Here is a 16,152-nt window from a genome sequence, read left to right as displayed (position 1 = left end):
CAAAAGAATCCATTACCTGATCCAACCCTACCTATGATCCAACCCTATATCTATAACCCAAATATGGCCTAGAGCAACTATTGATGAAGCGAATCATGGATCACTGGTCTTTTCATACACATGGTTCCTAAATCAGGTTTAGAGATCAAGTCTCCCTGTAGCCAGATATCACATCAAACTATCAACAAAGGAAACTGGTATAAAGACTCCATATCAATGGAACTTCTCATTTGTTTTCACAGACGGAAATTACTCACTTGTTGTGACAACACAGGATGCATGCATGTTAGGCGGCAGAGAGTTCCAGTATGAGAAGCTCATTCCATACTCGGGTGTGGTGTTCGGAGGACAATCCTGGCACGCTACGAAAATCAACATGGATTGAGAGAAATTAAATATAGAATCAATGTGTTGTTTCAAGGTATTTTGGGTACATGCAGGTGCCCATTATTTATAAAAAAGATGGGTTATGTATAAATTTCAGTAAACACGACTGCACTTTAGCAGCTCTGGGCCCTATTGCACTGACAAAACTTACCATTGATGGTAACTTTGCCATCAATGTCAACTACCATGATGGTAACAGGGCTCAACAGCCAATCAAAATCAAGGTTTCCATGGTAGTCACCATTGATGGCAAAGTTACCATCAATGGTAAGTTTTGTGCAACGGGCCCTGAGTGATATGTTACAAACTAAACAAATGAAATAAAAAATGTGTAAAATGCATAATAAAATGAAACAATTTAACAGGATGAATTATTGAGTTTAAAAAAAAATGTATAATACAGCCATTACCAACTTATCCCTACAAAGCTGTTTTAAGAAACACACTCATACAGGTAATAGATAAAGTCCCCAATTTTCTTTTCATACTTTCAATGTTTAATGTATATCATAGGAAGAGCAAGGTTATTTATTTATTTATTTATTCAAAAATATCAGCTAAAGCTGTTTTTCATTTTGGTCCTATATACACATGGTAAAATACAAAATAACGATGAAATACAAAATATCAATGAAATAGGCAAAACATAAAATATATTACATGGATATTAAATAATATAACATTTCATAAAATAACCAGCGACTAGAGACATGGATGTACATTCATAGAGTCACCCAGAATCACAAAATGAATGATTTGAAACAAAGTAAGAAAAAAAAAAAAGGTGTAACACGATTCCCTTCTTTGTTGTCAAGAAGTACTTACGTGTTGTTCCATCACTGAACTGGTTGCTAGGGCAGAAATTACACTCTGTCTTGTTGTTGATTGACATGCCGGGGTTGCAGGGTGGACACGCCTCAAATTCACCCGAGATGGGAAGCTGCACTGATGCAGGAATATTAGAATTACACACCTGCGGATCAATCCATTTATACATCACCTTCGTCTGTAATGAAAAGAAACAGTATGGCACAAAGTTATTACCCTATAAAAAAGGATTCACAACTTTTGCTATTGATAGTTTTCGAATGATAGTCTAATTCACTTTCGGTTAGGAAATAACTGAGAACAAAATTTAAGAATTTAGAGTAAATGTATGAAGAACAGAGTGTGTATATTATTGAAGCAAAATGGCTCTTGTCACACAGTATCGCTCACTCTGTAAGTAATCACTATTTTACATCAGTATTGTCACTAAGGAAGAAAAAAACCCTCTAAAAACCAAACTACAATAAAAACTAAATCAATTTTTTATTTTTATTGCTCGATTATTATAAAAAATATAACGAAGAATTGGTTTTAAAGTATTTAGTACGTACACGGGAGATCATACTACTAGTACAACATAATCTTAATTTCAGTCTGATATGGGTTACCTACATGTAATATGGTTCATATCATTCGCTTATTTTTATATGGCAACAAAATGCACCAAATCATAACTGCATAGAGTGTAATGTACAGATTATGAAGAGAAATAAAGCAATGTTACCTGGTTGTTTTCATTGCATGGTGTATGTATCTTGTAGTAATCGTGTTCGTTGCATGGTTTCTTCATGGTGCAGTTGGTTGAACCAGGAACTAAAAATGGGCGTATCCAGAAGAAGAAAAAAACTTATAAATTTTAATTCAACTGCATTTAAATTTTAAAAATGCATAGAAAAATACTCCATACATGTATTTGTACATTAATAAGCATCTTAAAGCATGGTTAGGAGCCCCAATTTCTTTTTTTCCAACCATTTACAAAAAATTCAATTTTAAACCAAATATGGTGAGTTCATATTTAATCTGCAAACTGATGTTTGTTCAAAACCAAGTTAATGCGCTTGTTCCCTTTGGTAAGGCATGAATGCTCATCACCAGGTGCTTCGGAGAGAACTTAAAGCCATTGATCCCCTAGTTGTTTACTTACAAGCATATATATGCTTTCTTAGCAGTCAACGAAAACAATCATCATCATCAAAGAAATTAAAAATGCATTTCCACTGGTTACCGAGCATATTAACAGTAGAGGTGTATTGAGCTTGTCCATGTGTATAATTCAAGTACCCACTTAATACTTTCCTGGTCATTTGGAGGACCAGGGATACTTACCCGAGTACATGGTCTCTGTATTACAGGGTGTACAGTTAGTAGCTCCACTTTGAGAATAGGTATTTGCTGGACACTCGTCACAACTACAAAAAAGAGAGCAAATAGGACTCAAGATTAAATACACAAAAGCACAATGAGAGTACAAATATTGGAAGCCAATTTGCATTACTTTGTTGGCCGAAGAGAAAAATCATTGTGAAGTTTAAAATCACTCAGTGCCCACTCAATGATTTGCATTTGACTGTAAGATAAAAAGGTTACAAATGTACAATGGCGCCATTATGAATGAAATACAATCAGTGTATTAAACCATGTATCATCCAATTGTATCTTATGCTCATAACTACTTTCTATCATTCTTTGAACCAATGATTTGCTCATGAGAAGAGAAAAATGATCTAGATCTCTGATCATGATCTAAACTGGACACTTCTTATCCCCTGACTTCTATGTTTCTCTATACCTCTTTTCACAACAGACTTCAAGTTATCGGCTTTGCGGAATATGTCCATACCCAACAGATGTCCTTCAATTTTATTTGTTTGACCTCATCTTGTCATCACTGTGCATTTAGGGCTTTATTTACCTGGCAGCTCCTCTTGCTGACGTGAACGTCCCTGCAGGACACTTTGTACAGTCCGAGGTATACTGTAGTCCCATCACCTCAATGCTTCTGATGTAGACCCGGGGTATCTTGATACCGGTGCCGACGTAGAGCCCTTCAGACCTCCACGTTATTACATTGAGACCAGCATCAAGGTCCAGCTGAGAAACAAAATACAAAAATCAAGCTCCAATAAAAATTACTTTCAGAGCTACCACCACCTTTACTATGTAGTAGTGGTTGACATTTCTAAACAGTGCTATTTAGTTATTTCAATGTAGAGTAATAATTTTTGTTGTTTTAGCTTACTTTATTTTAGTTAAGTGATGTTTGTGATTGTAATATGTACAGCACCATGAGCGTCAGAGCCTTTTGGATACCGGCGCTATATAAATATCCATATTATTATTATTCATCTTTATTTAATTCAACTTTTTTCTTTCCCTTTTAAAATATAAACTTTCATTTATAAACTATTAAAAATCATCTCTTCCTTTCCAATCTCACTGCTGGAAATGTGGATCAGGAAGCTGATATTGGTAATCATATAATCTTTCTTTCCTTTTTCAGACAAAACCCATTTTTCCTTTGTTTTTCTTAAAGGTAATCATTGCTTAGAGCTACTATCAATACAACATTGACCATTTATGGTTTGATTCATTAATTGAGATTTAATTTATGTGAGTATCCTGATTTTCATGATAATTATATTTGATGACACTTCTAAAGACTACCCTGCATCCCCCATCCTCACTACTAAACACAATATAATTACAAACATGTACATTCATACAAGTATCAGGACCATGATATTGGCAATTACATTCCCTTTTCTTGAGGAGGCGCGATAGCTCGGTCGGTAGAGCAGGGGTCTCGTAATACGGTGACCCGGGTTCGAAACCAAGGCGATGTGCTAGTGCCCTTTTGTAAGGTATTAATCCTCATTACCAGGTCATTCAGAGAGGACCTAAAGCCGTAAGCCGTCTGGTTGCTTACTTACAAGCATTTATGTTTCTTAGCAGTCAGCTAAAAACCCAACTAACCAACCAATTCTTTTCTGGAAGAAGAATGCAATGTATTTTTCAGAATTTTTCTCCCTACCGAATTCCCTGAGGAAAAGAAAAAAAAAGCAAATTTAGATCCTTTGCAGTATCACAGTAATGATGACTGACTTACCTTTATAGATTTCCATTCTCCCTCTCCTGTTGCTGTGACTGCCTTACCCCCTCCACTCTTATGATTTCTCTGGCATAACTCATTGTGAACCTGAAGAGGCAAAGAAAAATTACCATTGACATTTATTTCAGGAAAGGTATTAAACTTCAAGAAATGGTATCAAAGTCCATCATTTGGCATGAACATTTTGAAGGGGACCAGATCCATGTCTCTCAGCTCAAACTATTTTGTTTTCAGGTGTGTAGACAGACACATGCAAACAAAAATATTATCACAAAGATCACGTATATCCATTAAAAGAGCATACAATAGCATAAATCTTTTTTTTTTACTGTAGGAGCCGGCTACAGACTGGAACATTCTTATACTGTGTGTTTGTGTACATAAACAGTATACATTCGTCAGATTAGGAGTATACATGTACATTCCCATACATGTACGTCACAAGTTTTGTAATGTCACCTCCACTGAAGGTTAAATGTGTCATCAATATTCACTAAACATGTGATAATAACAATAATATAACACAACATTTACAACTAGATGGAACTTCGACTGCGCGCAGTCGAAAATGATGCCTCCGTCATAGAGCAATTTTACAAACCAAAACAGAAGAAATTTTTCGAATTCAAGTTCAATTGTAATCCATTAACAGGTTCTCAGAATATTGTGATTACAAGCTATTTTTGCATACATAATGAGCCCATGACCTTTGACCTTATGAACCAAGAATCTACTCAGTTCATTGGCTCTGCAAGAAACATACATGACCTAAGTTGGCAGGAATCCATCAATCGGTTCTTGAGATAACGCGATCACGAGCTGTTTTTGCATACATAATGTGCCCTGTGGCCTTTGACCTTTGACCTTGTGACCCCTACATCTAATCAGTTCATCGACTCTGCAAGTAACATACATGACCTAAGTTTGGCAGCAATCCATCAATCGGTTCTTCAGATAACGCGATCACGAGCTCGTTTTGCATACATAATGAGCCCTGTGACCTTTGACCTTTGACCTTGTGACCCCAAAATCTAATCAGTTCATCGGCTCTACAAGATACATACATGACCAAAGTTGGCAGGAATCCATCAACCAGTTCTTCAGATAACGCGATCACGAGAACGGGACGTACGTACGTACGGACGGACGGACAACCCGAAAACATAATGCCTCCGGCTACTTCGTAACGGAGGCATAAAAAGTGTTACAGTATAAGCACAGGGCGCGACAAACCCGCTTGCCCGACGTCCCGGGGCAACCAAATTGAGCCGTCGGGCAAGTAAATCAAATTATCACTTGCCCGATTCGGGCAAGTGATACTTTTACAGTAATTTCCTAGTGTCCAAGAACTCTACCATTCACCCGTCAACTTCTTACCCGTCGTCAAAATCCAGAAGCAAAAAAGCGATCGTTCCGATTTCGAAAAAACTTCACAGACAGCTAGCCAGCTCAGCTAGCTCAGCGCGCATGCAACAGTGACACTTCAAGCCATGAATGCCGCTCCGCCTCCACGCACGGCCGGCCGTGAGCTAGCTAGAGACAGCTAGCGCGATCGTACCAGCTGCGAGCTTATTCGCGCTCTCTCTCTCTAGCTCTGCAGGCCGCACCGACAGGCCTTTGCTATTCTCTGATTGCCGATTGGTTGAATCACGCCAAATATGACGTCATTATTCTAGGGAAATGAACACGTGCGAATCGGAATGGAATAAACAACAGGGATTTTCTAGTAAGTACAAAAAGTCAAATGTTTGATATTTATTCATAATGACTGTTAATGATTGTGAACATATTATTTAAAACTCGCTGCTCATATAAATCAGATGAATGTTTTTGTCTCGTTTTCAATTTATTACTGCGGTCTCAAGATCCGACCGAGCGAGTCATTTTGATAATCATGTGGAATCCTTGTCATACTGCTGATCATGTGATGTTGCACCATGGTACATGTGGCTACCATTAATGACATGTTTGTATCATATTTTTTACAACAGGGTCATTATGCTTTTTTACATGACTGAATATTAAAAACTTAAACCTGCTTGAACCATTCTACCTTGCCGAGATTCATGTGAATCTGATTATTTATGGAGAATCAATAAAATGCGTTTTTTAAACCTTCAACCATCCTTTGTTGACCATTTTCTTTGACATATTAGGTTATTAGTCAGTACAGTTACACTGTACATGTATGTGCATTAATTTGCTATCTAAAACACTAACTTATCATTACGAGATAATAAATGCTTTAACCTCGTGTCCTTTTTCGCTTTAAAGTTTTGGGCAAGTGGAAATATTGTTTGGGCAAGTAAATTGAAAACCCACTTGCCCGACAGGGCAAGTGGTGAAAAAAATTCTTGTAGCACCCTGATAAGCATCAGCTTCCCTATCATGGATGATAGTGAGCACTATTACCATGTAATAACTAAAGTAACACTATACATTGAGTGATTTCAAGTTGGGTGTTGGTGTTTAATAGTGTTAGTGTTTAGAGCAGTCAAGAGCTCTTAAATCAAGCTAAACATTTTCTGATGAAATTAAGAGCCGGATACCAATATCAATATCGATAGCTTAACACTAACACCGAACTAGAAATCAACATTTGCTTCTAGGGGCTAGTGTTAGTGAATAGGACATTTGTACATAGAATATCAACACCAGCCACAAGGTCTGTTCAGCAGACGACAATTTTGCGAAATCGATAACACTAGCTACCGCAAGTTGACGGTATTCAGAGGTCAAAGCCTTAACACCAGCTGATTTCCATTTGGGTGTTTAGGGCTGATGTTTGTGTTTATTAAACATTAACACCAGCCCTAACAAGGGAAACGCTCTCGGCGGTCTCGCCTGCATTACGCAATTCGATATGATGACAAACTGAGGTTGGAACATTATGCATATAGGCAGGGTGGCCCATTAGCAGGCCCCCCAAAATGAAATCCTCTAAATATAATCACATTTTGAAGTGAATATTGCCTAAGAATCATCAGAAGAATTATTTACTATTAAATGTACCACGATCGATAACTTGAATGAAATATATGAACAAATTAATAAAAAAAATTATTAATTCTCATATTAAGTTGTGAAAACATAATCCAAGTCTACTGACCTTTGACCTTGTGACCTGGAATTTGTGTCATATGATTTGTGATACTTGATAACCCTTGGGTACAAGTTTCATGGAAATTGAACAATCAATTTTGAAAATATGCTAAAAAATTCAAAATCTTGATGTTGATGCCACAACAAAGTCTGAGTTTGTTGACCTAAAATGGCCTTTGACCTTAACTTAGTGACCTGAAATACTACTTACATGATTGGGGATACTTGATAACCCTATAGTCCAAGTTTCATTGACTAAGAACTTAAACTTTCAAAATTATATCAAAAATTCAAAAACTTAACCTTAGGTTAAGTTTTCGATGATGATGCCACAACATAGTCCAAGTCTGTTGACCTGAAATGACCTTTGACCTTGACTTTGTGACCTGAAATTCTACTCACATGATTGGGGATACTTGATAACCCTATAGTCCAAGTTTCATTGACTAAGAACTTATACTTTCAAAATTATATCAAAAATTCAAAAACTTAACCTTAGGTTAAGTTTTTGATGTTGACGCCGTCACCGGAAAAGCGGCGCCTATGTCTCGCTTTTTTGCTACGCAGGCGAGACAAAAACCCAGCTTGAAATCACTCATTGTACTGTATCACCAGTATACAACATACATGTATGGCTTTAATAAAATATGTGGCTTTTATGATATTTAAAAGTACCTCAACAGTGAAATAGTTGAAGTCAGTAGCAAGCGAGTAGGTGAAGTTGACTGAACCCTCTTTAGCCAGGTTTGCTGTGTAGATAAGCTTTGAGGAACAGGTGCTATCAGGAGATCTCACAAAGCTACCTATCGGGTCCCACAATGACCTGTAGTGCAAATATTTATAAATGTGAATTTACTGCGGGAAGAACACATATGGAATGACGATAACAATTTCAACCACTTTGTAGTCAACCTATATCTTTCACTCCATAAAGACGTTTAATATGCTGTAAATATTTTATGAGAACCATTTCACTAAACACACATTTAGACATTGTTATGCAGTCCAATTTATGGATACAATAAAATGCACTGAATTTCTGTTTAAATATTTGCATAAGTTTCTGTAAATATTGATAGTACTAAATTATGGGTAATCACTGAGATATTGAGTGTTATAAAAAACTACCGTACTAGTATGTAATTTGCAATTTCCTGCTCTTCACTGTGAAGCCACAAACTCTTTTCACAACAAACTTACATGATTTGTAAATGAGTTATCTTCACATTAAGAAATTTCCTTCCATGAATCACACAAATTCAGTGTCTTGACAGTTTTAATCTGTGAACATACCTGTATCATGAGTGCAAAAGTTTCTACGTTTACAGCCCTTTTGAGAGATAATTTCAACATTCTACCCACAAACCTGCAGTACCTCCCTTTCCTTCATAAATACATGTAATATACAAGAGATTGCAAGCTATTATGTATACTCACTCATTACAGTGCTCATAGTCTTCAGTGAGGTAAAATGATGTTGAGGAAACGGTGAAGTCTGGAGGGAGCTCGGACCAGTCTGTGAATTTGTCACCTCCACCAAGGGAATACTTTCCCTTCTGACATTTCTTGCAGCTACCTGAATCAATGTTCAAGTATTCACCAGCTCCACAAGAGAATCCTAAATCATGAAATTCAAAGAGAAAATGTGATTGTAACAAGTTCAGATCTGATATTTTTAATGCTCTTTCCCAGCAGTTAAAGTAAGGATTCCATTTACCATTCAATTACTACGGTACTCAATGTACAAGGTAGTTGGAAACATGCTAATCATAACGTGATCAGCACATGAGTCTGCATGTACAAAGTAATAATAATAATAATAATAATAATGGCTTCTTGTATAGCGCTCATGTCTGTCAAGCTTGACACTCCTAGAGCTCCACAATTATTACCCCAGCTTTAGCATGGCTGTCATTAGGCGCTCTAGCATTTCATCTTCAAGGAATTGATTCCGGCCAGGTACCCATTTACCTCATATACACTGTAGGTCGAGTGTGGCAAATGCAGATACATGTAAATGTCTTGCCACAGGACATAAGCGCCGTGGCGGGACTCCAACAACAAACTATGTGGTCCACAGTCCGGTGAATTATCTACTACATGTAGATCACGAAACCTCTACATATACATGTACATTCAACTCAAAGGATAATCACATGGATTGTTTACATGTTATAGGGTGCGTTTATTGGGTCTTGCCACTAGATATGTACATATCGTACCCCACTATCATACTATCGTCTCTTCACGATTCAAAATAAAGGCCTTGTGTCTACGCAGCTGTTTTGACCCGGGAAGCAGACAGTTTCTCGAAGGTCAACTACACAGTACACAACACATGGAGCGCGCTAGCCTCCGATTTGGTGGTCCGATTTGTTTGTGGGGTTCAAAACAGCTTTGCGTTTATCATCTCTCAGAAACGTGATTCCGGCTGTATGTCACATTCAAAACACACCTTTTTGCGTCTTATATGCCCATATCTAAAGACCTTTAAAAAAGGCTTTGCGTTTATCACCTTCTAAATTTGCCTGAAAGACGTTTGAGAAACCTGATTCTAGCCAAAAATTTGGTCAATAAACGCACCCATAGTAAAATCTACACAAATGTATAGAGTGGCTTTCATCATTCTGGACGAAATAAAGATGTTTTGGTTAAAAAATATCATTATTACATCACTGTATTGCTAAGTTGCTGTACATGTAGATAGGTTATTTGTCAATATTGTACCATACATGGCTCAAAATTAGAAGTTGCCTGGGTGTCTATGTGACTGACCTTCTACATGTACTGTAGATTCAAGGCAAGTTGAATTATCTGACTTTCTTCTCTATGAGGCAATTACAAATCTAGAAAAAGGAATACCGGTATACATGTACATGTATGTTATTGTTTCATGAGAATTTTGAACATGCAATAGAAAAAAAAGTTGATTTTGACAATCTAAGAAACTGCCTACATGTAGGTTATCTCACTGGTAAACCAGCCAGTAAAGAGTTTGCCAAAAGTTTAATAGGCGATGTGTAAAGCTTTGTTCATCAAAAGAGGTATTTCTCAAAGAACATGAAAATCAAAATATAATACCTTGTAGGTAATCATGTGAATAACTGAAAAGAAATCTAGAAAAATCACTTTAAAAAAAATTACCATGAAAAAAAAAAGGGAAAAAAAAAAAGGAAAAAATGTTATTTTCTGTTTTGAAACAAAAGACCTCTTGAAGAATGGATGGTGAGGTGAGTACTACAAACTCCATCCAGACAACAAAAATGGCTGTGATACAATAATCATGAGAAATTTTGACATTGAAAATTGTATTTTAATTAAATTCCTAAAATCAATACCATGAAAAACCCATCAGGATCCAATTTAAACATGAGAAACATGTCAGAGGTACATGTAGTGTGTGTATCAAGTGTGAGTACAAGAACCTGCACATTACTGTATATCTGTTATGTAGCAAAATTGAATATATATACTGTACATGTAGGAGCTCTCTAGAGATGTATGCATGATCAGTCAAGCAAAACAAAAAATTTCATCCATGATAGCAATTAGGAGTACAAGTTCATTTTTCATTCTATATCTTTTTATTTTGATAAGGTCCATTCTTTAAACACCTACATGTTAATGTTATTGTTTTACAGTCTAATCAATTATAATCTTATCTCTGTAGGTCTAAACATGTACATATTATTAATATTTTAATATTCTTAACTATCCAACATACAATTACCGGTACATGTATATATTTCCTACACATACCATATATACTTGTATGTAATATCACATCATTAAGAATAAAACAAATGTAAGTGACTTTAAACATGCTTAATTCATAACAAGCTACTGTTTCAAATTCTTTAATCATCCACTCACTGAGACTGAGTAAACAAAAGGAGAAATTAACTCGAAACACAATCATAATCAAACAGTCAGAGATATTGATTCTTTTTTTCCCCTTCTGATACTGCATGAGAGTGTGTGAGACTGAATACATGTGTCTGCAGATATGATATCTATTCATACATATCTTGAGGGTTCATTTATACACTCGATAATGAGTCTGTCCTCATGGGAGTTATTAGTCTGTGCATAATTTGCATGAAGACACTTTGACCATATGCTGCCTTTTGTCTTGTATTACATCGTAGAAACAAATTCATATTGAATATGGGGAATGGAGTAGATAAGTGCTTCTCTTGGTTTCTTCTTTTTTAAAGTCAGAATGCACTGAGCCTCTGCCTAATCCATCATGCAAATTGTAATTTTTTTGTAGAGAGTAAAAATATGTACCATGTAATTATGACTATAAGGAAAATAGGTCTTTGATTGCAGAGTTATGCAGACTACAACTAGTCTCCACGTATATTATGCCATATGGTCAACTTCATTCTCTTTGTTTCAAAAAGCAAAATTTATTTTATAAAATCAACTGATGGAATTATTGAAGTATTCTGAATGGAATGAATTTCCATACATTAAGGAACACTGTTTAAGATTTTTTTTTCTACAAGTGTCTTAAAACTGACTATATAATTTTATAATTGCTTAAAATATGTTAAAGAATGCCTTGTGGTAACATGCATTGGTACAGCTCTGTCATATTCTGCCAATAATGTACACGCAGGCTACATGTAGAAATTCATGTTTTGTAAATATCTTTCACACAATACTACTTTAAAACATTTTCACCTATTTCGTCAGAATGCTCTGATTTCCAACTATGAAATGATAAATATCAAAATTTTCTGAAATGTTCTGATATTCAAAATATATTCTGAGCATTTGTGTGAACGACGTATTTGGTTTGGTAACACTACACTACACAACAGACACTGAATAATAACCTGTGTCTTCACTACAGTGGAAATGACAAGTAATATACAGTTGTAAGAGCTATATGAATAATTTATGAGCCCCATCCCTCTTTATTGGTTCAATCCACTAATCTTACAGCAATTGGGTTTCAGGTTCATGTTCATGACTTTTTAGTGCCTATATTCATAAATATTAATAACGTTTAAGCTGTTCATATTTCCTTACTGTGCTTTAAAAATCAAATTTCTTACACTGCAGTAAAAAAAAAAAAGATAAATAAATGCAAAACATAAGTACCATCATAAAATTAGTAACAAGGTAACGAAGGCTCTGAATACCAGCAACTTTCAACTAAATCTCAGTGTTTACTGGTTTGTTTAAAGGTCATTGTGAAGGTAATACCATGAGTGTATATATCATACAGTGTACATGGAAAAGAAAATACATGTACCCGGTACTGAATGTTGTCTAATAAGTAAGTCTTGTATAATGCATAAAATAGTTGAATGTTTATTTGTGTTATATTTGATCTACAAATGTACATGTACAGAGTGAATACCATGGCAGCAATTAATTACAAATCATCATATCATTCTACTGACCAAGGCAACTTTAACATGTACATGAATTTTAAGGGCTTTGAAATCGAAAGAAATTCATGTTTTAATCAGCAATCCAACATGTAAGCCAGTGCATTTTGACTAAGGTTCAGATAAGCATCTGGAACAATGTTTACTCCTACGATGCTACATGTAACTTGATATATTATTCAATGACAGAGAGATACAGACAGCAGACAACCTCAAAAATAATGCTTCTGGCGGCATCATCATCATTTAATGCATGAAAGATTTACAGTTTACACATATATTCATTTTTGCAAAGGCAAACATGTTCATGTACATGCATTTGGATGCAACTTGCCCAAAAGCAAGTTGATAAAGAGGGGCATGCTGTATTTTCTTTTTGCATTTTTTAAAGTCCTATTTTTGATATACATGTACAGGTAGTCTAGTACATATGTAGAGGTATCGTGATCGAGTGGTTTAAGCACTTGACTTGCGGTTTAAATGTTGTGGGTAGATGGCACTAATGTCTTTTGGCAGGGCATTAATGATCTACATTTGCCACTCCATACCTACAATGTAGGAGAGAAATGGGAACCTGGGAGGATGACGAGAGCCTTTGTGTTAGTAATAGCCATATGGTGACCATATGGAAGGAATACTCCCAAAGGAGTGGAGAACTGGAGAGTGGAGATGGTGCACATTGTACAATTACGTGAATGAATCCGATGACCGGGGCAATTTAAAATATCGGTAAAGCGCTTAGAGATGGTATTTCGTATTAGACGCATGTTCATGTAGGTAATATCACAGGAATGGTTGCGGCTGATTAGGAGTAAGCATATTCTAGGAGTAATTTCAAATTAAATCCTAATGCAAACATACATGTAAGACATGTATTACAGTAAATTATACAAATCATGTGAAGTTCTGTGCTTCAGATGCTCCTTAAAAGTGTTTTATTCATGCGTAAACCAAGTATTTATGATTGTCTGTACACTATGATAAACAGTATATTGCTTTTCACATTTATAATAATAATAATAGCTCACATTTATAATGCGCCTAATACTTTGTTTCTAGGCGCGGAACATATTATTACCCCGGTCATCGGATTCAGGCTTACCCGCAACACAATGTTTGCACATTTTCCACTCCCTGGGAAGTATTCCAGCCAGTCGCCATTTTACAAGTGCCATTTGCTAATCCAACCACATTAACTTTCGCATCCTACCGGGTACCCATTTTAACACCAGGGTGGAGAGTGGCAATGTAGATCAATGTCTTGCCAAAGGACATTAGTGCCTTACATACATTTCTGATATTCACCAAACTATTGTAATTATTTTGTATTGTTTGTTATGGTTTTCACAGTCAACAAATTTAATAAACATTTACGTCTCATCACCACATAATCATCTATTCTGCACAGATATTTCTCAAACATTCTACACCACTAGTTATATACATGTACATGTTTGTAACATCTACAGTATTGCTTGGAATAAAGTTGACAGTCTCACACTGTGTCACGCGTGAATGCATGCATTATCCCATAGACCTTGGTGTGACTTGGTGCTTGGAATAAAGTTGATAGTCTCACACTGTGTCACGGGTGAATGCATGCATTATCCCATAGACCTTGGTGTGACTTGGTGCTTGGAATAAAGTTGATAGTCTCACACTGTGTCACGGGTGAATGCATGCATTATCCCATAGACCTTGGTGTGACTTGGTGCTTGGAATAAAGTTGACAGTCTCACACTGTGTCACGCGTGAATGCATGCATTATCCCATAGATCTTGGTGTGACTTGGTGGTAATGTGTCTACTTTATTTCAAGCAATATACATGTGTATTGTGTAAGCACTGTTGGCATACATTGACAGACAACCTTCATGAAGGTTTTATCACTTCAAATTGACACTATATAAACTACACAAATTATTATAACCCATTGACTACTGAATTCTCTCAGTTCAATAGACTCAATACAGGATCCACAAGATTCCCATGGGCAATGGGTTAAGATGGATAACAAAAAAAAATAGTTTCTCTGCTACAGAAGTACATCAACACCCAGTTTGATTCGCTACATACCACAGTCTACAGCTCGTACAGGTGCTGATGGTGCTCCTCCTATACATGCGTCTGGTTGGGGGACTTGTACTCTCCATCTAACACCACCCTCATCACATTCTGTCATAGCATAGTGGAAATCGTCCTGAGAAAGGGAAAGGAAACAAGAATATAGTCTTTGGTTTTGCTTCCTCACAGCTTTACACAATCAAGGCCCTCGCGTTAAGGCTGTGCACAACAGTGTAATGAAGTACCCGAGTACACTCCCAGGCTCACAAGCGAATACTTGAATATTCGGACGCCATGTTTTTTTATAATTTTTTTGAATTTTTTTGAATTTTTTGATTTTTTGATTTTTTTTCTTTTTTTGCCACCACCATATCACTAGGCAGTTTCCCAGGTCCCTCGCGGAAAACGCATGCAATTTTACTTCGAGTTGCAGTTGAAGGCGCCGATTTAATATTAATAATAATAACAGTAAACAATGCTGTTTTAAAAACCAAAGATGGCAGAATAATCCATTGTCCTCCGAGTCCAAACAGAAATCTGGACATTTGGTCCCAGTTTCTGAGTGGTGAGTTTGACAGTGCTTGAGTTGGGAAACATTTTTACCGATGGTACCATGCCAGCGGCCGCCACTCTCCCTGGCATGGGTAAGCGTGGGCATGGACATTTTTTTTTGCGGCCGAATATTCGGGTAGTTGTCAACCGTGCGGGTACTCGAGCATTCGACTACTCGTCGCAGCCTTACCTCGCGTACACAGATAACGCGTTCCTGATTGGCCTGACCTAGCGCCACGCGTTCTGTAAAAAAAAAAAAATGTTTAATTTTTTTTTTTTTTTTAAATTTAAAAAAAAAAATTGAAATTTTGAAAAATCAGAATATTCCGGATTTTCAGGTTCTAGAAATCCAAAAAAAATGAATATTCTGAATTATTTGTAAGGGTTGGCAGGTATGGTATTGTGTGCACCTGGGGGGGGGGGTCAAATTTTCCCTCGGGTCGCACCACACGTTTTTAATTTCTTGGCGAGAGGCCTGTACACAATACTTCGCTCATGTCCAATCATGGACAACATGCTATACTTTCAGGTTACCTACTGGTTCTACCATGTGTATAAGGTAGGTCTATATTTTTGTGTACAGACAAAATAAGGAAAATGCAGTAATGTACTGTATTCTGTTAATCTGTAAGATCAAAGGCCAGTATCAACCTGTTACAGGTGTTACAAATACATTGTCAGGAGTGATTTTGCATTCCTAATT

General features: G+C 36.4%; 1 protein-coding gene across 3 annotated transcripts in view; it reads right to left on the bottom strand.

The window, feature by feature from the left end:
- The window catches only part of LOC582318 (UPF0577 protein KIAA1324-like), a 41,247-nt gene that overhangs the window by 22,886 nt on the left and 2,209 nt on the right, over window positions 1-16,152 (bottom strand). For all 3 annotated transcript variants that reach the window (XM_030973141.1, XM_030973140.1, XM_030973142.1), the window contains exons 2-10: window positions 14,910-15,033; window positions 8,867-9,047; window positions 8,105-8,252; window positions 4,325-4,414; window positions 3,131-3,309; window positions 2,545-2,627; window positions 1,940-2,028; window positions 1,213-1,393; window positions 258-362 (exon numbers count right to left, since the gene is read on the bottom strand). In XM_030973141.1, coding sequence (XP_030829001.1) covers window positions 258-362; window positions 1,213-1,393; window positions 1,940-2,028; window positions 2,545-2,627; window positions 3,131-3,309; window positions 4,325-4,414; window positions 8,105-8,252; window positions 8,867-9,047; window positions 14,910-15,033 — 1,180 coding nt within the window. The remainder of the gene's footprint in view (window positions 1-257; window positions 363-1,212; window positions 1,394-1,939; window positions 2,029-2,544; window positions 2,628-3,130; window positions 3,310-4,324; window positions 4,415-8,104; window positions 8,253-8,866; window positions 9,048-14,909; window positions 15,034-16,152) is intronic.

The sequence above is a fragment of the Strongylocentrotus purpuratus genome, unplaced genomic scaffold (assembly GCF_000002235.5).
Source record: "Strongylocentrotus purpuratus isolate Spur 01 unplaced genomic scaffold, Spur_5.0 spur5_scaffold_6, whole genome shotgun sequence".
NCBI lineage: Eukaryota > Metazoa > Echinodermata > Echinoidea > Camarodonta > Strongylocentrotidae > Strongylocentrotus > Strongylocentrotus purpuratus.
This window is presented reverse-complemented; position numbering and strand designations above follow the sequence as displayed.